At 39.0% G+C, this 23,801-nt stretch overlaps 1 protein-coding gene and 1 long non-coding RNA gene across 13 annotated transcripts in view; one reads left to right on the top strand and one right to left on the bottom strand.

The window, feature by feature from the left end:
• Nucleotides 1–23,801, top strand: part of phldb1b (pleckstrin homology-like domain, family B, member 1b) — a 137,996-nt gene that overhangs the window by 10,292 nt on the left and 103,903 nt on the right. For 8 of the 12 annotated variants that reach the window (XM_079677776.1, XM_079677769.1, XM_079677768.1 and 5 more), the window contains exons 1-3: nucleotides 256–432; nucleotides 16,678–16,779; nucleotides 23,525–23,648. In XM_079677776.1, coding sequence (XP_079533902.1) covers nucleotides 271–432; nucleotides 16,678–16,779; nucleotides 23,525–23,648 — 388 coding nt within the window. In that variant the 5' untranslated portion in view covers nucleotides 256–270. Of the gene's footprint in view, nucleotides 1–255; nucleotides 433–15,570; nucleotides 15,808–16,677; nucleotides 16,780–23,524; nucleotides 23,649–23,801 lie in introns of those variants that run through there. The other 4 variants (XM_079677774.1, XM_079677777.1, XM_079677772.1 and 1 more) reach the window with 4 other exon arrangements.
• LOC307038065 lies at nucleotides 6,486–7,593 on the bottom strand. The gene is made up of 2 exons (XR_013807877.1): nucleotides 7,175–7,593; nucleotides 6,486–6,958 (listed from the first exon to the last, which is right to left on the bottom strand). It is a non-coding gene; the product is annotated as an uncharacterized lncRNA (long non-coding RNA).

The following is a 23,801-nucleotide window of genomic DNA, read 5'->3' as shown; positions in this document are numbered from 1 at the left end:
TGCACGCTATGTTTTGACTATTATTCAGAATATGCTATGATAGTTTTCAGAGTTTGATTCAGGTCATGTAGACGGCATATTTTGAGGAGCTTTAGGAGCATATTTTTGTCAAATCAACAACACTTCTAGAAGATGAATCTCATTTGAGATTATTATATCTCAGTTTGCCTTATGCCCATTACAACCAGCTGTGTGTGTTGTACACTAACCAACTAGCCAACTGTTTGAAAGTGTTGGGTAAAAGATATGACATGCCAAAGATAACCTTAAATGCCTCAGAAAGACTTCAAGTATCAAGAAGTTTTTGGATATGGACAAATCTCGAAACTCCTTCATTTTCAATCTTGCCACCAGTGGAAATCTTTGAAACATGTTATTTTGACACAAAGAAGTAAGAAGACAACCAGCTTCAGTCGTTCAACTAATCTACAGGTCAGCTGCAACTCTTACTCATTTTAAATCCAGGCTGAAGACTTTCTTTTTGCCGCTGCTTTTAATTGAACTATTCATATCTTACTCCGCACTGTATTTTTCACTTTTAATGTTTATTTTATTATCTTTGCTTTTTAATGACTGTTTTTAAATGCCATTTTCTTAATGTATTTCATTTTTGTAAAGCACTTTGAATTGCCTTGTGTTGAAAGGTGCTATATAAATAAACTTGCCTTGCCTAATAGTTTGGAGCGATAAAAAACACATTTGGCACGTTAGCTGAGTATGAAATGTATGAATGTAAAGGGGAATATACATGGAATATTCATTTTCATTAGCCATGTAAATAGCTTCTTTGGAATATTTTCTTTTTTGGAATATGGCAAAAGTGAATATTCCGTATTTGTAAAAGAAGGCTACTCATTGCATTCACTCTCCGCACCAGCCCTGAAATTAATTTCTGAAACCTGTCCCTCCAGCGTAGTGTGTACATTATGTTATGATGTGTGTGTTCACTACTGTGTGTCTGTTTGAGGCAGAAACGGGGCAGCTGGTGTGTTTAGCTGCCGGCTGATAAGGGCATCTCTCCAATGCTGATGGTTTGGTGCCAGAGTAATGAATCTGTTTATGCATGCTATCAGGCTGCGAGGGATGCACTGGTAACTTGCTGTGCATAGATTAGCATTTTAATGTGTGGTGGTTAGGCCTAGACTTATCTGTGGAAAAATACTAAAGTGTGTAGCTGAAACATTCAAATGTGATTCCTCATTGAAACCAATTAGTTTGAATGATAGTTCATTGTCAAAAGTTCGAAACCAATTAAAAGAAAATGGTTATTTCTGCTATAAGCATTTATTTTGAACAGGAGCTTTTTTTTTTTCCTAATTTGATGTCAGCACATAATTAATTTATTAGCACATTACCATGCTGACAGGCTGTTTTGTCCGTGCGAATCCAAACCAAACCTAATTTAAAAACAGAGTGCAAATAAGCTTCCAATCATAAAATCATTGAGACAGCAACTGGTACTTTGGTTCAAACACAAACACTATAATCTTGAAGATGACCAGTAAATGCTATTACACAAATGTAATTTATTTGACCGCCTGGGACAGCGGAACAATGTTAAAGAGTGTTTCTAGTTAACAGAAAGTTACATATTATTGTTCAAATAATTGTCACCAAAACACACATTAGTAAACACATGTTTAACCTATTTTGGCTAATTTAACAGACACAGAGCTATATTAACATTATTTGAAGTTGTTTTTCTGGTCACTTGATGAATCTACGACTAATATTCACTCTCCTTTTAGTAATTTGTTGGTCTTCACCAAATCTGCAGAAAAATGTCTTCCTCTATAGCTGCTACACTATGTTCCCAGCTGATTGCTTACTTTGTCTTTCTTTAGTCTACAGTAGGTTTATCAAAGCGTTTATCTGAAAACAGTTGTCAACCTCTTGTTTCTGGAAACGCAGTTTATTAGAGGAAAGCTGTCGGCTGAAAACCAAAGGGATGATCCAAAATAGACCCTTTAGCTTAGGTTAGCATAATGACTGGGGATAGCTAACCTGGCTCTATAACAGCATACACCTACCAGCACCTCTTTAGCTGACTATTTAACATGTTATATTGCTAGTTTAAGATATACAAAAACAGAAATGCAAAAACAAGTAATGTTCCTATGAGATGTTATGCTAAGCTAAGATAACCATCTTGTGTCTGTAGCTCCAAATTTAACAGACAGATCTAAGACACTTATAATAATCATAAGCTTGAGGTAATTTGTATTATTCTTTTTCTCTATTTGCTGTGAGCAAAACTCAAATATTCAAACAAAAATGTAGCAGTCTGAGCAGATGTGAAAATCACATACATCAACATAGTTGAGGTCAGTCCTGTCCCACTGCAGAGGCTAACCCGTATTTGGCCTGTGTCACTCACAGGAAACGGTCCCTGGCTCAGTTCTCTGCACAGGAAGTCTACTTATAGTGACCCTCAGACTGCTGGATGAAGATGCTCTGTTTGTCAACTTCTTCCTCTAACTGTCACACACTTCCCCCTGTTGATCCCAAAATCTTTCTTTGTCTATCTTTTAAGCCTGGGAATATGCCTGAGTACACATTTCGTGATTCAAGGCTAAGATATAGTGCAGGGGAAATTCCCATAGGAGTGTTGCATTGTAATCTTCATTGCAAACATGTAAATGTATTTAATGTTATTGTTTTTTTTTGGTAACCAGTCATTTTATTTGTCATAGAACTAATCTTGAATAATTTTACTGCGACAGTGATCCAGTAAAATATCATGTATCAGACGTTGCCATTTCCGTAAGCGCCACTAACTTTATTCTACACCTCATGTTTCGCAAAACTTCAATAACAAATTCTGCAAGTTTTAACTTTCTCGCAAATATGTCATGGATTTTTAACAAAAAATTATGTCAAAGTTCATAAAATAGAGAGTTGATGCTTTTGTTTTTGTAGCAGTTGTTTCTTGAAGCCACAACTAAAGGTGCCACTAATCAGAGCTATTCAGGGTTATCCCATTAAACTTGTAAATGCTATGATTGGGTTAAGATTCCACCACTAGATGAGGAGCACTGAAGTCTAGTGATTATGATGTAACAAACAAATGGGGGACATTTGTCAAAGCCGAACTTCCATAGATTTATTTTGTTTATTTCTTAATAATTTCCTTTTCTTTCATTTCCCCTTCCTTTCTACATCCCCCAATACCCCCAAATAATTTGCCAAAATTTGCCAAAACCCAACATATCAAAGAGGAATTTGACTTTTAATTTGTTTTTTTTAAACCATTGTGATAATATTGTTATGATGAATTCTTAAGGCCGTCATATTGATGCGGCAAAATGTTATTGACAGCCTCAGACCAAACCAAGAGTGTCTGAGGGTTTTGCGGTTGAGCGCTGTTGAAGGCTGTCTGCTGGGTGTTGTCAGACTGTGGTTTCATACACACATGCATACATGTTGTGTGAAGGCTGCTTCCTCCAAACTGCCATAAATTCCATTTTAGCTTTGTACTGGATGCCTCCCTGGCTGTGTTTTCCCTAGAAGCACACTTTAAAAATAGAATTCATGTTATGGTTTTGAGATGTTTAACCATGTTGTCATTGTTGTTTTGATTTTGTATCCGAATCACCTCATTTCATTGCAGCTGAAAGAACAATTTATCTTGGAGAACATTCCAGCTGTAATGGAGAGATTGAAAAACGGCTTCGTTTGTATGTTATGCCATCACCAGCCACATTTTTACTCATTTTTACAAACACCGCATGTGGTCAGCATGTCGTCTTGTCTGAAAGGCGCCTAAAGTGAATCCACCCTTCTTCCCACGGCACTATTTACTGGATTTCTGTGGTTTGTTTCTAAAAACAGAAAGTGTCATTCCGCTTTGGTTGCACCCATCAGAGAAAAACAAAGTAACACTTCAGCATAATCACTGCCTGAAATGGCAATAATGTCCAAATGCCAGTTAAAAATAACAGAATGTTATGCTAGTGTGATGCCAATGATGGCCACTAGAGCAACCTGACCCTTGTCTGTTTCTATATCAATCTATTAAACCCCATGCCCCTGCCGGCGGGGGGAAAAAACAACAATATTCATGAAACTGTGTCTCAGGGCTTCTTAACATTTACAAACCTATTAATGTGTCATACCCACTTAACGGGAGGAAACTCAGCTAACTGACGATATGAACCATTTTTAGCTAAACGAAACACAAGGGTATACCAAGCCTCTGAATTAGCACTGAACGAAAAGATGCTAACGCACTTAGCACAGAACTCACGGTAGAAATATTTTATTACTCCTGCACAATTCTATAATTCTATTACGGATCTGCACAAACAAGATATCAGATTAAAGCTGATATTCAACAGATTCTAGAGGTATAATTATCATCACTGTGCGACCAAAATTCAGGGCAGCGAAGCCAAACCCAGACAACACACAATGTAGCTTTAAGGTGCCAAAACTGCAAATACGTCTTACCTTTGGTGTTTTCTGATCAAAAGTTGTGTTCAATGGCATTCCAAAGATAAACAAGCTGCTGAAGGTTAATCCAATGTATCTGTGTCACTTTGAAATGATTACTGATAATCCATCATTCCATTTTTTGTCAAAAAGAGAGATTTCATATAGAGTATGTGAGAGCTACAACCCAGCTTCCGGTTTTGGGCATGCTGCGCATCATTCACCAATGGTAATGTTTAGATGGTGTGAAGCTGACAATTGAGCGGCCCAGACCAAGCAAGGAGGCAGAGGCAGCACGTCCCAAATATAACCCGGGGGGTATACTACGAAGCAGGATTTTTGCTTAGCCGGCTAAATTCAGGGGAAACTCCGGCTTTCCGGTCCTACGAAGCTGGTTCTCTTTTTAGCAGGCTAGATCTCCATGGTAACTTATGCTTAGCGGCTAACCTGGTTAGGTTGCAGGCCAAGAGATCAACTCAGTGAAAGCACTGCCTGCTGACCAATCAGAGCTCCGTGTGCGGAGCGGGGTGCGGAGTTTAAAGCGATCAAGTCACATTACAGGAGAAAGGAAATACAGTTTAAACTGCCGTTGCAGGAAAGACGGCCGGCAAAAATCACAGAATGTGTGAACGTGAAATTGAATAGAATATCACCTCATCTTCAGCGCAATCTGACTATTATAACATTAGCGTTAAGAAAGCTTAATTAAATATCTGCCACAACATAAATAACCGGATCAAAGTAACAGTACAGTCCGCGGCCTATCACATCATAATGTATCATATATTTCCTTATCTGAGTCAGCTTCTTGAGCCGTATCTGGCCGTGCAACACTTACAGTGTCACATACTATCATAAACCTGTTAATGTACGCATTCAAACACTTTTTCTTTTACCAGCTGTATTCACCTTGCAGGTGCAACTATGTGGCTTTTATCCTGGATAAAGTGTTTGAGTCATGGATGTTTAAAGTTTAACGTCTTCATATTTGTCTAATAAAAAGTTTACTTTTGATTCAGGAAGTATGACGCGCTGCGCTGTCAGTACGCTTCTCCATGTTTGTGATTGGTCGAATGCTCCAAATACCACCCCTTTCATGTGAACGCGCACCTAACTAGATTAGGTGTGTGAGATCCATGGTGGCTGCAGGCTGTGCCCACGTGAACAGCAGCAGCAGGATTGAGGCTGTGTGTATTGTGTTCATGCTGTAATAACTGCCCACACCTGGGGCCTGTACTACGAAGCTGGTTCAACCTAACCTCGATATGTTTGAGTTAGCCGGTTGGCCTAATCCAAAACATACGCGCTCTCTTTAAACGGTACTATGACACGGGTTATCAAGTGGATCGCTCAAGCCAGCCGTGCCCTATCTAGTTGGTTATGGCTAGAAAGGATCCGTCTAATGTAAATATGACGTCACGTTCTCGTTCTAACTCTCGTTGTAATCGGAGCGGCTCGGTTGTAATCGGAGCGGCTCGGAAGCGCAGTCACCTGGCTGAATGTTTACGTTTGGGATGGCGAGAAACTAAACTATATTAGGTATGTAAATACTTGTTAGCGGTCTTGCTGTTGAAAGAAGAATGACAACACTGTAGATCCGCAACACTATGGTTTATTTTGTATTCACAGGCAAGTCAACGTTGTTGCAGTAAAAGTCCCAAGATAGCTCCTGGTGCAATAAAATGTATGTTGCATGTTACTGCTGTAGATGTGTTTACCTCTTTTATATCCCGTTGGGTAGTTTAATCTGCAGCAATGCATCATATTCTATAATATCATCATATATGTGTAGCTTTGTCTCTGTCGTATCTTTCAAAAGTAAAGTGAAACAGCTGTTTTCAGCTTTGTGATGATGCATTTTCCAGCTGATCCAAGAGGCTTTTTAAACACCTTACTTGGCTTAAGAGGGAGGGGAATTTTCTCAACACATATAGGAACACTTTATCCTTCAGTTTATCACAAACATTACATCAACACATTCGGAGATCCTAATTTGAATCCAGTCTGTAATTTGATATTAAGGTTTTAATAATGAAATGAGGTCATGAATCGAGTTCAAGGTTAAGATCATCTTTATTATCCTATGTACAAAAATTAACATACAACATTAATATAACAGTAACGAATAAAACAAAATAACATTATGCAACTCTGATCTTCTTGCTGATACTTTTCAAAGTTACTTTTACATTTGCTCTACTTCTCCTGCTACTGTTTGCTCTGCTTTCAACTTCTCTTTCAACTCTGCTCTTTACTCTGCTTTCCCTGTTTCCTCTGTTCTCCTCTCCTCATCTTCTCCTCATACTCTCCTCCTTTTGCTGTCTCCTCTCCTCTGTTCTCCTCATCTCCTCTCCTCCTCAGACTCTCCTCCTTTTGCTGTTAGATATTTAGACTGTAATGACAGCTTATGATATACTTTTTATAACTACATCAATCACATACAATGGATTAAAAACATTGTTTTACTTACCACCTCTTTACAGCTCCATTCATCTCCAAGCTTCCAACATTCACCTGGCGGTGGTGCCTTGGATGAAAACAACTTTTGAGATTATACAATACAACAACAATAGTTAACACCTATCCACAGCAATAAGCTCAATGAGAAGACTAATGGTCTCTTTTATACCAATTTCTATTGGAGTGAAATGAACTGTGCCATGTCACATAGGATTGGAATGGATGATTGGCTGTGTTTTGTGAATATAGAGGAGATGGCAAAAGTAATATACTTTGTTCTTACCTAAAGCATCTATCCTCCTCTTCGTACCCCTGCCTGCTCCTCCCGCATTAGACTCTGGGGACTTAGCTTTTAAAATCTTGTTCAAGCTTTCCACTCTGTAGTTGGATCTCATGACCTCAGCTTTATGACCCACCCGGCCTGAAAAAGGGTGTCTACGATGGCTGGTACTGAGAGGTGTTATGGTCCTCTTCTGCCTTTTGTGTTTGGGGGGCGTGAAGGTGAGAGGAAGACTACTGTCATGTGGGGTGTGTTGCTTTATGTCCTCCAAAAGATCATTTAGTCTTGATATCACTGTACACATGAACGTCTCATCCTGTAGGTGGTATGTGTGCTCAGTAATTTCCCGCAATAAGGTCCCACACTGCTGTCGTTTCCTAGAGTTAGAACGACGTCTCTTCTCGATCTTCCCGCGTCCCGCCCACCCCGACCCTTTCCGATTACAGCCGAGCCGCTCCGCATACAACGAGAGTTAGAACGAGAACGTGACGTCATATTTACATTAGACGGATCCTTTCTAGCCATAACCAACTAGATAGGGCATGGCTGGCTTGAGCGATCCACTTGATAACCCGTGTCATAGTACCGTTTAAAGAGAGCGCGTATGTTTTGGATTAGGCCAACCGGCTAACTCAAACATATCGAGGTTAGGTTGAACCAGCTTCGTAGTACAGGCCCCAGGTGTGGGCAGTTATTACAGCATGAACACAATACACACAGCCTCAATCCTGCTGCTGCTGTTCACGTGGGCACAGCCTGCAGCCACCATGGATCTCACACACCTCTGAGGCCCAATACCCACACACACACTAATCAGCAATTAGACACAGGTGGGGGGGGAGGAGAAAACACAGGGCACCAGGTGCACACAATCAACGGCAACAGACATGGGGAAAGGGGAACACTTTTCAACAACAAAAAACTAAACAACCCGTAACGGAGGCCGAGATCTATGAACCCAGAGATCACCTCTGTGACAGATGGATTTGAGGAACTTCCCCTCAATTCCATTGGCTCTAAAGGTTCAAAAGAGGTGTCAATCATCAAAATCTACCGAGGGGGGCCAGAGATATGGCAAATCCTCCCAAATGACCCCAGAAGTTTTTTTTTTGTGCTAAACCTCTCTAAAAAGGTCAAATGTCACTTGTTTTGCATCAATCTTGATACAGGGTACTTAATATATGTTATAGTTTGGATTCCTAAAGCTTTTAGTCTACTATCCCATCATTCAAGGGTTGTTTTCACTATAAGTAATGTGTTTATTTTGGATGGACTCGATAATTTACATTTTTTTACTATGTTCAATCTGAATTTACTTTTTAAAAAAAAAATCTATATTGATTATGACTTTTCTACATCCAACTCACAGGTGTATCATTGCTTTGAGAAAAAAGATTATTAATTTACCCCTTTTCGAAGGGAAGATACTGTATAGTCATTTGTTCTGGGAATGTCATTTTCGAGCCTGAGACCCGAAAAACAGGCTCAATGCTTAACAGGTTAAGAGCAACTTTAATATAATTACATGAATTGTAGCCTGTCCTTCGTATTTGTTTTCGTAGTCTATCTGCCTGGTGTGTATAAAAAGAGAACCCAAGGTCAGGGAGAATGCAGCAAGAGAAAGATAGTAGCCATTTAAATGATAACGCAATGGAAGAACTATGAAGAGATGAGAGAAATTAAGTAGACAACCAGTGACAAATGTGGAGGGATGGAAAGAAAGATGTTCCTGCTGTGGAAGGATTATCCAACGGCCTTCATTATCAGAACTCAGGAGACCAGAGCGGAGCTGTGTGGTGGCAGCTGGCTGGAAAAGATAAACAAAAGAAAGAAAGTGTTCAAGGTTCAAGGTTCTTTATCTGTCAAATGAACATAGCTACAGTTATGTCGATGAAAATCTTGTGTCACAGGCTCTTCTGCTGCCTACTGTCTGAATATGCCTCCTCTATCATCCTGCTATCTTTTCTCTGTCCCCCCTTCATTCTTCCACTCTCTGCTGACTAATGTAGAGTCAGTAACACTCATGAATGTGATCCATTCTCCGGCAGCCATGTTGCGAGCCATTAACTCATGGCAATGACAGCCGGCAATGGATCAAGCACTTATCAAAACAAAACAAAAATATGCAGTATATTAGTTACATTAATTTTTAGAGCAAAGAAATGCATCATATTTTGCTTATATGTGTAACCTTTTATGATATGTTACATAGTTTGTCTAGAAAAGCTAGAGATAAAATAATTTTCAGTTGCTTTACTATAATATTATGAATTGTAGTACTTTGTACCCTTTTATTTTAACATGATCTTTTCATGAAATAATCAAAAGACTACTGTAAAATATCCAATTTACATACTTAAAATAACTTTAGGCATTTCTTAACATTAACCACATGTTGAAATCTATCGCAAAAAGGTGTACATAAATTGGTTGTGCCCAACACCCCTTTGTTCTAAATTGGGAGAACTTGTTTGCTTTTTTCTTATATAATCTTTGACATGTAAGTACAAATAGTTTTTAAGTGATCTTGCAATTCTAGTGTTTGCTCTGAATGCTGTGAGATACAGTACTGTAGCTAGCTGGTTTTTATCTCATGTTATTTACATTCAGTCACCATAGAAAATGAAAAGAAAATCTCAGTGCTGGTCACATGGAAAACAAACACTCTCAGTAGTCACTACACAACAAAAGAATATGACACCAAATTGTCGTATTTTAAAGTTTAAATCCTAGGAAATATCACACATAGCTGCACTGCCTTGTTGCCAGCTGATAGTCATTAGCTATGTTACCACTCGTCTACCAACACACTTAAAGAAGGAACACACTGTGCCAACAGGAATGCAATAGCAGTGGCCTTGTGAAAGAGTGCTGACTGGCATGTAACTCAAAATGATGGATGTATGTGGTCTTCAGGTACAAATATGTCATTTTTCATCGGACTGTAGCGGTTAGCCAGGAGGCTTGACAACATTTGCAGAGTTTGATTATTTATTGGCATTTTCCAACACACAATAGCGGTTTTTGCTAGCAGTGTTCAGTAATCTGATTCCACATTTCACCATGGAAGTGTTTTTTATTAAAAAAGTGAATTTTGTTATCTTACAAGCAAACATTACGGTTGACAGATGTCTGAGTCATCTTGCTGTTTTTGTTTGAAAGCAGAACAAATAAAATGGGAACGGAAGGAGACTAGACCGCTTGCTATAAAGCAGCCAGGTGTTTGCAAGGAAGTTTGCCTGTCAGTTCCGTTGCCTGTCAGTTCCGTTGCTATGATTCCGTTGTTATGTGTACTGAAACGAGAGCCGGGAAATAATTCCATGCGCGAAAACAAAATAAAAATTGGAATACGTTATTTTAGTGTCTTAAAAGTAGACTGAGGTATGAAGGGTTAACGTTACATCTTAGAATAATTTTTAGTCATGTTATGTATACATACTAACATATAAGGGTATACTTAGTGTCATACTTGTCAGCTGCTGATACTGCTGCATTTAAAAAAAAAAAAATGTTTAAGTGAAACATCCGGGGCTTTTCAGAAAACATCCGGGGCTTTTCAGAAAACATCCGGGGCTTGAGCCCAAGTAGCCACCCCCTAGCGCCGCCACTGGATTAAAGTTATTTGTGTGTGTATGCATGATTGCTTTCAACACTTTGTAAATCATTTGTTCCTAACATCAAACAGTGACCTCTAGTGGGGGGTGGGGGGGGGTTCGTCGCCTCCTCTAGGGGGGTCCGTGGTCATGCTCCCCTGGGAAGATTTTTTTTTAAATATTGAAGTTAAAAGCATCAATCTGGTGCACTTTGAGAGCAACATTAAGCCTACCTTAATAATACCTTAAAGCGGACAAAAGGCACTGGAGAACAATTATTTATTAACACCCTTTAATGAAGCAAAATAATGCCTTAACTCACTCAAATACAGTGGCTTACTCATTTCGGTGAAACGAATGTGCGTAGAGTTTTAAAGGATTCGGATAGTCTCACCTTGATTCTGGCGCATTGCTTATTGTTTTATAGATCTATTCTCATCCACCATCTTGTTTGTGATGCAAAGAGTGTAACGGCCCGTCCACAGAGCGGCGTTGGAAGCTTCTTCCCATTCACTTTGAATGGGGTTACGTCACTTTTCGAACTGCATTGTGGGAAGCAGAGCAGAGCTTTCCTGGTGTTTCAGGCTGCAAAAGTTGAGCAATGTTCAACTTTTGAAGATTCTGAAGCTTTCGCTGGAAGCATCAGCCAATCAAACCATATGCCAGTACAAGCTCTAGCCAATCAAATCGCTGCTTGTGTGTCAGGGGCGGGAGATTCATGTGATTGGTTGTTGGTTGCGCTTCAGACACGCCCGTCGACAAGCTTTTTCCAAAGCCGCCGTGTGGACGGGCCGTAAGAGTCACATTTCTGACTGTTGCCTGTCAGTTCCGTTGCCTGTCAGCTCCGTTGCTATGATTCCGTTGTTATGTGTACTGAAACGAGAGCCGGGAAATAATTCCATGCGCGAAAACAAAATAAAAATTGGAATACATTATTTTAGTGTCTTAAAAGTAGACTGAGGTATGAAGGGTTAACGTTACATCTTAGAATAATTTTTAGTCATGTTATGTATACATACTAACATATAAGGGTATACTTAGTGTCATACTTGTCAGCTGCTGATACTGCTGCATTTAAAAAAAAAAAAAATGTTTAAGTGAAACATCCGGGGCTTTTCAGAAAACATCCGGGGCTTGAGCCCAAGTAGCCACCCCCTAGCGCCGCCACTGGATTAAAGTTATTTGTGTCTGTATGCATGATTGCTTTCAACACTTTGTAAATTATTCGTAGAAAGTTTACTGAATGCTTGCTGGAGTCAGTAAATCTGTCCTTTACTTAGTTCAGTGTGTAACGAAATTAACATTTTTAAGATCCCCAGTAAGAAAAGGGAAAAAAACAAACTAAGAGAAATACAGGTGACAATCTAAAATGTCAAAACCTCAAACATATTTTCTAGAGATTAAATATAAAACTATAAACCAAATTACAAAGGTATTTCATTTTCAAAAGGAAATAAATATTGATCCTTAATTCACTTCAAAATGTAATGGGTTCCTTGGCCCAATCCTTCACTCTTTCACCAAGTTTCAGGACATTTGGTTCAGTCAAATTCTTGTAATGCTGCTGAAAAACAAACCACCTTACCGACAAACAAACCTCTTTGGATGAGGTATTATAAGTAAACAGGGACCAATATGATACAATTCAATGTAATTCTGAACTCTACTTTTGTACAAAATAATTAAACTGGGCAAACACACATTATGTACAGTCCCTTGAGAAATTACATTGAGTAGGATAGAACAATGTGAATTTAAATGGCTATTGTAGTGGTATAGCAGCTGTGCAGTGAACAGCGATATGAGCTGATACAAAAGGAATGATGGGTGCACGTTATCCTTGCATGAGTTGTGATGAAATGACCCATCCGTTTCTCTGTTATGACATTCCTGATTATCTTCACATTCCCTGACATGGCCCCTTGAATGTTTAAATTACCACTTAATTTGTCCCAGAGGACACCTGGTGGACGGGAGGATGGAAAGCATACCAAACCTCCTCTACACAGATTCACAGACGCAACTCTAATTTCCTTTTCAAATTATTTTGATGTATCCCTTGAAGCCGCCATCTTAAGCACTTGGTTATATTTGCTGTTGATAGTCATGCTCCCCAGAGGATTCACCTTTTTAATTTTGGACACATGTTGAGCTTTTGTCTAGCCCACCATCAAGACAAAATATATATTTCATATACATATCTCACACTTGAGAAACATTTCCGTGAAGTTTGCTTATTCTTGCTCTCAGGAAGATAAACCAGATTCATCTGAATGATTTAATAAGATCCGCCAACAGGAAAAACTGATCTAACTGCAAAGCAAACTCATATGTTCTTAGTTGTGTTTTACACTTTGTATTATGGGGTAAACTTAAATAATGTGTACGTTCATGTTGCAACATGGATAGGCTATAAATCAAGTTCTGATATAAGCAGACTTAAATGTTTAAGATGACATCTCAACGAAATGTAGTTTTTCAATTTAAGGATTAACTCACAGAAAATGATAAGCCTTTAAGGAGAAAAAAAAGAACCTGTCTGCAGCTGCATTTCGTTCCATCTTTTTTCTCTCTTGTATTCCTCACATCAACATTTTTGTTAACCATCTAATTGGCAGGCTGTCAAGCTTCCCTCCCTGCTTCTACATTTTTGCATTCCAAATAAATGGCAAGCCTTCCTTTCTCCCTCACTTTCATAACCCCTTCAAAAAAAAGTAGCAAGAATCCCTCATGTGTGAGGAGGGATCATCCATGCCTGCTCTTCATGAAACAATGCCAGCCTTTCTGCCCTGGCATACGGGGGAGAGAGGGAGGGAGGGAAATAATGAAATAGAGAGATTGAGACTTCTTTGTGTTCAGTGAGAGTTTGTGGTCATCCTCCCACAGTCTGAGAGAAATGGGCTTTGATGTGCTGAGAACAAACACCCATACTTACATGCTATATGGGAGCTTAGATTAGAATGTAACAGCAAGTAAGGAAATGTTAAGAAAATACAAATGGCAATAACTCCTATTGCTTTTGTCACTGTGTTGTTTTAAGAACAGAGAGAATCAGAATGCTATCTCGCTAGCTGAGGCTACTTTGACGGCTAATGTTGTATAGAATGTGCCTGTCATATTGAGTATTACCTCAAGTACCTAGAATGTTTTAGAAGTTAAATTGAGAACTAAGTCAGAAACTACACTGAATATTACCTGAGGAACCTATAGTTAGTATTACACAAAGCACCTTAGCAAAAGTACCTATAGTGTATATTAACGAAATATACCTAAAGTGAGTATTACCTAAAGAACCTATAGTTAGTATTACCCAAAGTACCTTAGTAAAAGTAACTATAGTGTATATTAATGAAAAATACCAAAAGTGAGTATTACCTAAACTGAGTATAACCTAAAGTACCTATAGCGAATATTACCTCAAGTACCTATAGCAAGTGTTACCTTAAACACCTATAGTGGGTATCACCTAAATAACTATAGTCAGTACTATCTAAAGTACCTATGTATATGTTCTACCAAAAGTAAATATTGGGAGTACAACTTAAAGTGACTATAACGTGCCTATAGTGAGTATTATCTAAAGTACCTAGTAGTATTTATTACCTTAATTACCTAAAGGGAGTATAAGTTACCTATAGTTTTTTATTACCAAAAGTACCTTTAAGAAGTAATACCTAAAGTGTCTCTACCAAAGGTTACCAAAGTGAGTATTATCTACAGCAGCTTTATTGAACATTACCTAAAGTACCAAAAGTGAGTATTTCCTACATTACATGAGTTATTATACCAAAGGTACCTAGTGAGTATTACTTTAACAACCTATAGTGTAGTGGTTCTCAACTGGTCAGGCCTCGGGACCCACTTTTTTCCTTGGTCAATAAATCGAGACCCGAAATATTTAACCACTGAAATCTATTCAACAAAAAAATCGTGCTTTTCAGCATACAATATTAATTAAAGTGAAGTACAGTGCTTATATCCCTTGTTATATCCCAGAACTAAAGTATGCTTTTAAAAAAAGTTTAATGAGATGATAGTCATCAAGTTTCTAGAATCAAAGCTGAACTGTATAACATAAAAAGGCACACTCGTATTGTATTCAATAAAAAGGCAGACTTGGAGCCAATCCTGCAAATTCAGTACACATGAAAAACATGACATGTCTGAAAACCCAACCCCAGAAGGAGGGTCTGGGGGGATTCTCCCCCAGGAGATTTTTAGAAATACTAACTTATAACTACGCATTCTGGTACACTCTGAGAAGAAAATATATAAATCTATTAGTACCGGACATATTAATAATATTTTATGCCATTGTTTGTTTTTCACTTAGTTCTGTCAGCTGAACTTGCTGCTCCACACAGAGAGAAGAGTAAAGAGGAGATTGTGGGTAAAGGTAGATATCTCCCATTGTTCTGTGACCTGTCAATCATCAAACCGGGGGTCATATTTCATTATGTGTTCATTTTGATCTGAAGTTGTACCCATGGATGTAGAAAGAATCACTTACAAGTTATCTAAAACGCTGATGGAGAAAAACACTTTAACTGGACTGGGCCCCTGATTCCTCCTACAACAAGTTCACTATTCTACACTTCTATTTCTGAGCTTTATGTATCAAATCCCTTCAGTCATCACTCTCTCTTCCTCCTTTCCTCTTTCCTTCTTCGTCTTCTTCGTCGTCTCTTTTGATCATTGCTTAAACACACACACGCGCACACACACACATGTCTCTGTTATCGGGGATTTTGGTGCTGCCTGTCAGGAATGTAGGTCTTAGTTTAGTGGAGCAAGCAGCAACAGGTCCTCCTCCTGAATGGGAGCTTGTGGAGGACACTGCACCGGTTGCTTATAGACAAAGAGCTGAGATCAAGACAAAGAGACAATCTGTGTTTCATGGCAAGAAGAAGCAGCATTGAAGAAATTGTTATTCAGTCTTAGAGGTGTCCATGTTAATCGAGTCCACACTGATAGGATTGAGTCAGTAGCCAGGAGCAGCTCTTTGCAATGGAGGCTCTGCGAGTGCTGGACAACTGCAGACAGGTAATTATTATATTAAGATACAGCAAAAGACAGGTTAACAGGTTGATACATTTGGTTGAAATATTGCTTTAAACATGAGCTGGGAAGCATTTTTGCGTTAGTTCCCTCCGGTTCAGAAAATAGTTTTGCACAAAAGTGTTTCCAGATAGACATTTTCCCAACATTTGTTTTTATTTCTTGTGATTAACTGCTTCCTGAGGCTGACTCCGTTGCTGAATATCCTTCCATGGGAATGTCAGAAGAGCAAATAAGATGATATTGCAGCAGTGTGTTGTTATACTGAGGGCAGAGCACATCAGAAACATATTTTCCATCCTGGCTTCAAAACATTTTAAGGATGCAAATGACTCCGGGTGTATGCTCTGATACACTGTGAATGTGTTTTCTAACCTCTCCATGTGTTTATCTGTGCTTCTTATACCGAATCTGGCCACTTAACACGTGTACGGACATGGAATATATTTATAGCTGTTTGCTCTGTGCTGACTTGATGGAAATGGCCCAAAACTACTGAGTAAGAAGGGAGGAATTTAGGCACAGTGTGTATTTCATAGTGACTGAGAGACAAGAGAACAGCCAAGGTGGCTGATTTCCAGCTAATGTGTCAACTGCCAAGAGATTTAAATGTGTGTGCGTGTTTTACTTCCTCTGAGCGCGTTGCTAAATGCTGTCTACCATCTGTTGTGTGTGTGAGTGCGCTGACAGCATGAATCACACCTTGACACATTAAGGCAGAGTGGGAAGGGGGAATCCCATTAAGCAGGATTTTGATAGTTACTAACCGTTGTTGTCCTGCAGAGATGAAGTCACCTGTGGACACTTTTGGTTACTCATAGTGTGTCTGATGAATGTTCTCATTTCCTCCCTCAGGACATGCATGTGTCGCAGGGAGCCGGGGACAGCTCAGTGGACATGGACCGGCTGAACAGCAACATGCCCGAGTTTGGAAGGAAAACACACCAGGTGCTAAAGGTGAGTGTGTTTTGGGGATAAGGGTGATGGGAGAGGACATGACAGGAAAGAGTGAGTCATATGTTATCTGTCATGGTGGAAAGTAAACACATTTACTTTACTTGTACTTTATTGGAGTATTTATGTTGTCACAAACTTCCGCTTCCACTGTGCAATATACACTTACTGTATGTGCATTTACATTTACAGCAGGTCAGGTCAGGTGGTACAGCTGGGTGGGACGCGTCCTGACAGCATATGTCAGGATGTGTAAAGCAAGAATCTTCAAGCAGAGTCAGTAATTAGACAGAACCGGAGATTGGATGTCTGTGTTTCCCACCTGCTGGGTCAATCACATTAGATGTTAAGGGGAAGTGTGTGTGTGTGTGTGTGTGTGTGTGTGTGTGTGTGTGTGTGTGTGTGTGTGTGTGTGTGTGTGTGTGTGTGTGTGTGTGTGTGTGTGTGTGTGTGTGTGTGTGTGTGTGTGTGTGTGTGTGTGTGTGTGTGTGTGTGTGTGTGTGTGTGTGTGTGTGTCCTTAGTTACAATTGTGTGAACATTTTGGAATAAACACATTTCTGTCTATTTTTGGGCTAGGGTAATTCTCAACAAAATGATTATACTAACAATACATTGGCTTTTTACAGCGCTTTTCCTAATGCTCAGAGACGCTTTACATAAAATCAGAAAAGAAACAGTACAAAGAAAAAATGATGTGGTATCTGTGTGTGTGTGTGTGTGTGTGTGTGTGTGTGTGTGTGTTTGTGTGTGTGTGTGTGTGTGTGTGTGTTCAGTAACTACTTCTATATGTATCGTAGTTATAAGGAATACAAAATGGAAGATAAAACCCTATTAAATGTTATGTTTTTTCTAAAGAAACTGTGAGAATCTGGAATTGTTTTCGTGACTAAAATCTTATTAAGGCACTATAGAATGATGCAGTGATTTCTGTATGCAGCCAAAAGTAAACTCTGTGGCAAACCCACATGATGATACTTATAATTTTTTACTTTACTTATTTGTTTTTGTTAACACGTTGTAAGAATGTTCCGATCGGATGCATTGGTATATGTAAAAGCTATCGTTAGGCTATAAACAAACTTTAAACATTACACAATGCTAAGCTAAAGGCAGAGTTTTGTATGTGTGATGACATTTAGTAGTTTATTTAAGCTTGTGTTAACCACAAACCTTATTTCATGGATTAAATCAGACGTTCAAAAAGATTTGACTTTGACACTAGGGAATTGGAAGTGGTGATATGCTTAGTATTTTACAGGTTTAATGACTCCTTCCTGCACCACTCCAAAAGTGCCATTTCCTTAAAAAAAAATGAAATACACTCACCGGCCATATCATTAGGTACACCTGTTCAACTGCTCGTGAAAACAATGGGAAAATATCCAGTCAGTGCCAGTCCTCTGGGCCAAAATGCCTTGTTGTGGCCAGAGGTCAGAGGAAAATGGCCAGACTGGTCCAAGATGATAGAAAGGCAATGATATCAAATCATCTCCAACTGGTTTCTTGAACATGACAATGAGTTCACTATACTCAAATGGCCTCCACAGTCACCAGATATACATTCAATAGAGCACCTTTGGGATGTGGTGTAACCAGAGATTGACGTGTAGCCGACAAATCTGCAGCAACTGCGTGACGCTATCATGTCAATATGGACCAACGTCTCTGAGGAATGTTTCCAGCACCTTGTTGAGTCTATGCCACGAAGAATTAAGGCAATTCTGAAGGCAGGGGTCTGACAAAGGTATTATTTGTCCTGTCTTTAACACTTAGGACTTTAGCGACTAGAGACGAGTCTTTTTGGCAAGGACTATGTTTCTTCCAATTTGTATTGAAAATACTCAAGCCAGACAGATTCAAGATCCAATAACTTTATTATTAATATACGTGCATGAACAGTGCTATACAAATACAGTTATTATTATTATTATTATTATTATTATTATTATTATTAGTTAGTTCATTTATTTGCATATTAGCTGTTCCAGACTCAAATATATTGTTTTTAAAACTTTACGCAGAATATACTTAATAAATAAGGCATGACAACATAAGTGATGCAAAATAAGTTATAATAGATAGTAATGTGGAAATTGTGCAATTGGCAGATAAGCAGCAATGAAACTTGAGAATAGCAAATCATTTATCAAGTTCCTTCAAAACATTACTGAACAAAAAACACATATACAATCAGTCTAGTAAATGTGCATGGGATTGACTTGTAAGTTAATGTTAGAAAATGTAAAATAAAGTAAAAACTGACAATAACACAGATTATGTTATCTAGTGGGAAAAAAGTGTTGATGATAAACACTTAATCAAATACAATAAGATCTAAGAAGAATTGACGTTGCATGCACTCATTACACTATGATGCTCTGCATGTATCAGGTTGTTGCAGTGTGCTCCACATGGGAGCAGCAGCACACAGACAATGAAGTTGAAGGAGTCCTGCAGTGTTGGCTATCTGGCCCCGCCCCCCTGCTGCCATCACTCCCAGTAAAGCCCCCCTACAGCCTCCCAGTCTCTATCTCAGCAATCCTCTTAGGCTTGACCCCACTTCACAGACGGCAACAGCACAATCACATAATCCTATTATCACACACAGCTAGCTTGCCAGCCGAGAGCCGAGTCAATGATCGCGTACAGGTTGTAAATAAGAAATGTGAAAGGGCTCCAAAGTGGGATAAAAAAACGCTGGCGCAGCAGGTTTTAAAATGTAAATCCACGGCGCCCATCAGAGTTCATTTAACACTTCACCTGGCACAGAGCTGACCTTAGCAGTGAATGCTAAATGATCAGCAGTCACTGTTTCACACAGCATGTCAAATTCTAGTCATGTTGAATTATAAAGGATGCTAAATCCTCTGTTAAATTGTGAAGCAAAATGTGTCCACCTTGGGGGTTCCTGTGAGTCGGATGCTCCTAAATTTTGATGTACAGTATTTGTATTGAAATATAATCTTATTACGATATGATTTGGATAAAACACTACATAAAGCAATACTTAAAGGTGACCTATCATGCAAAATGCACTTTTGTACGTCTTTTATACATGAATATGTGTCCCCGGTGTTCCAGGGAACTCACCAAGTGTCAGAAAACACAACCCTCTCTATTTTCCTCCATACCCAAATCTCTTAAAAAGGGGCTGCAACGGAGCTGATACAGACTGATCCAGATTTGAACACTTCTATGACGTCACAGAAGTGGCGCTACGGCTATTGGGCCAACTCCACCAATCAGGAGGAGACAGTCACGGACATTGCCGTTCGAAAGCGCTGGAGACGCTGTAGAACATATGCCAGGCCTGTAGATGGTGTTGTTCTCACAGAATCAGCCCATGAAAAGAAAGTGTTAAATTGAGCGAAATGAGGAATGGCTAAAATGCATGATCTGCTTGGTATTTTGAAAAATAAAAAGTATAAATATGTATGGAGTCAGATTTGGGTCAATATTCTAGCGCGCAAAACAAGCTACTCACGAGCGGAAAATGTGCTTTTACACGCGCATGAAATGACCCTCGCGCGCAGATTAAACCCCTGCGAGCAGAGACAGCCCTCTTGCTCGCTGGCGGGAGTGTCAGCCTCACTCGCTCGCGGAGTCTGTCTGCGCGTGCGTGAAAAGTGTCTGACACTTTGGGGTGGAGCCACTGGACTTTGATTAACAGCTGCCAGGAAGCCCAGAGTTGCCAGGTTTGATAAATGCCTGAACTACCAAGAGCCGAGGAGTGACAGCAGCAATATCAGTTGGACGAGATTGAATGGTAAAGTTATCCATAAAAAAACATTATATTCTTAAAGTGTACAGCTATATATATATATATCAATGAATTTGATATAAAAAAAATGACACATTAATTCTAGGAGTGTAATGCTTTTACAAACATTATAGTAATAATATTCATTCATTATGACAATATCATACTATTACTATAGGAGTGTTCTATAGTTTGTTTAAAAAAAAACTACAGAAACACTATATATTATACTATAGTTATACTATTTAAAATAATATAGGAATACTACAAAGATCTAGATACATAGTATTACTATTGAAATATTTTAGGGCTACTATAGCTAATAAAATGGCACTACAGAAAAAACTATAGTAATACGATAGCAGGTGAAAAATACTACAGAACACTACCAACTGACTATAGGACACTATACAACTCTTACAGTATACTATAGTAATACTATAGTTCATTTATAGTTCATTTCGTAAGGGAGGTGCATACAGCAGACAGTTTTCGACAGATACAGCCCACTCAAAAATATATTGTTTTATATACAATTAATTAATATATATATATTAGCTGTACACTTTACAAATATAATGGTTTTTTATGGGCATCTTTACCATTCAATCTCGTCCAACTGATCTTCCTGCTGTCACTCCTTGACTCTTGGTAGTTCAGGCATTTATCAAACCTGGCAACTCCAGGTTTCCTGGTAGCTGTCAATCAAAGTCCAGTGGCTCCGCCCCAAAGTGTCAGAAACTTTTCACGCGCGCGCAGACAGACTCCGCGAGCGAGTGAGGCTGACACTCCCGCGAGCGAGCAAGAGGGCTGTCTCTGCTTGCGGGGGTTTAATCTCCGCGCGAGGGTCATTTAATGCGCGTGTAAAAGCACATTTTCCGCTCGTGATTAGCTTGTTTTGCGCGCTAGAACATTGACCCAAATCTGACTCCATAATATGCCTTATATAGGTTAGGTTATATACACTATATTATTCAAATATAGCACGATAGGTCCACTTTAAGTAACACAACAAATCATTATGTCCAATGTGTGATCTTAAAACACATGTGTGACGGATTGGTTTAAGAGTTAGAGGGTTTAATTTGAAGAAAGAAGGAATACAGCTAATAGATCCATGTATTAACGAGGCCCTTTTCCGCCTTTTTTGGGTGACCCTTTCCTGTATTGGACCACACAATCCCACCCGCTGCCTGAAACGCCTCCATTGGACTCCTTTGTTTACTTTAGTAACATAGTGACATCACAATGTAACACACCCACTTCTATTGGCTAATACTCCAACACATTTTACGTGATTAGGGGCGGGACATCTCTTAGCTGTCAAAATAGAGCCAGCCAGCTAACCAATCAGAGCAGACTGGGCTCTGGTTTCAGACAGAGGGTGAAAAGAGGTGCTGCAGCACAGGCAGTATGAGAAAAATAAAGAGCTTTTTGAACATTAAAGCATGGAGACATGGAGTAGAGGCACAAAAGACAAATATGATCCTGTGGGAATCTGGAAACCTTTGATATATCCTAAGAAATGCAAGAAATAGAGATTCCATAACATAGGGAATTTTTTAGTAGAGTTTTTAATCTTGTACCTTCTGTGACCTTTTCATCCTACTTATAAGGTAAAGCTAATAAAATTAAAATAAATCACTCAATAAAAAAAAAATCAACAAGCGCTAAAGGGATAATCATTCCAAAGGAAGTCCTGGTGTATATTTCATGTTCTATCTTTGGAATAACTGATGTTACACAACAGGAGATATAATATATTATTTTAAACCCTGGGAGGCAAAGAGAAAGAGTCATTTAACACTAAGCAGATGTCTAAAAAGCAGAATAGTCTTTATGTTGAGGCGTCGCTGCGGTGAAAACTGCTCTTCACAAGTTTATCTCGTCGAGCGCCCTCCAGGAGCTCCATGTTTCTTAATTGCAGACTGCTGTTGCTATGGCGACGTCCCTTCCCCCTTGCTGTGCCGAGAGCACACAGCGGTGCTTTAGGCTTTAAGGGGTAGATGACACGACACACACATACACACACTTCCTCTCAGTGTGTAGTAAGATATGTTAACGGTCTATGGAAAGGACCTCCTATAGCGAAAAACATAAGTGAGGCAGGAAAGCTGCAGCGTGTGAAGGAATATGGTATCTCCTCAGTGCCACATATTCACAAAGTTTGTGTCATGCACAACTCATTAATTCAGCTAACGGAGAGGAAACACTACTGGTCAGGTCCACAGTGTTCAGTTGTGGGGAAATAGAGATGTAGATTACATGCAGTATGTCGTAATGTCCAGTTTTGGATAACAACGTATTAAATGTCATCAGGATTACGTTGCGTATCATATCATAAAGACGTTTTTTAATCAGTACAGATTGCATTGGAAAAAGTGCAAATAAAGTCACATTTCCAAAGATAACTTTTTTAATTACAGTATGGCCTTTATTTAAGACACATAAATGAAATGAAAATAATGTAATATGATAACGACCCTCTTTAAGAACCCCCAAAATCACACCGTATTTTACAGGTATACTGCATATTTCATTTTTTTATCTTGGCAAAAGAAATTGAATGGATGAAAAGATGGATAGCTGAGGTCTATGGGGTTGTTTGTTTGTTTGTTTTACTTTTGTCTTTTTATTCTCATTTTTTAGTATGTTTGCGTTATATCTTGTTGCATGTATCGTATATACAGGTATTCTGATGATGCATGGTTTATGTACAGTACAGTAAGTGCATAGCTGCATTTGTAAAATGTTATGAGTAAACATGCATTTCTATTTGTAAGATGAACAGTCATGTATATAGATTATACTGTATATATCTATTTTCTAATATCAATGTAAAATCTGCTTCTGTTCTGTTGTTTATTGTGAGCTCAACTCAAAAAAGGAAAGAAGCGTCCAATGATCATGCTGAACTGTACATTAAAACCAAGAATAAAGGCAATAATAATTTTCACTGTATTTTTGACCTTTTTTCTCCTCTCCAGAGCACTCCTCTGGATTTCCTTGAGACGGGGAAGGGTCTGAAGTTCCAGGCAGAGCGCCCCCACCTGGTGAGCCTGGGCAGCGGACGTCTGAGCACCGCCATCACCCTGCTGCCCCTGCCTGAGGGTGAGACCCCGCTGTGACACCCACACTTAGCTTCACAGAATCACACAGATGCCACTGACGTCTTTGTCGCGATATATCAGGATGCACAATTACATTGACTTCATTCATAATATTACATACAAACTCAAGTTTCTCAGAAAGTGTATTGCAATA

Source organism: Notothenia rossii (assembly GCF_949606895.1).
Source record: "Notothenia rossii genome assembly, chromosome: 4".
Lineage (NCBI taxonomy): Eukaryota > Metazoa > Chordata > Actinopteri > Perciformes > Nototheniidae > Notothenia > Notothenia rossii.
This window is presented reverse-complemented; position numbering and strand designations above follow the sequence as displayed.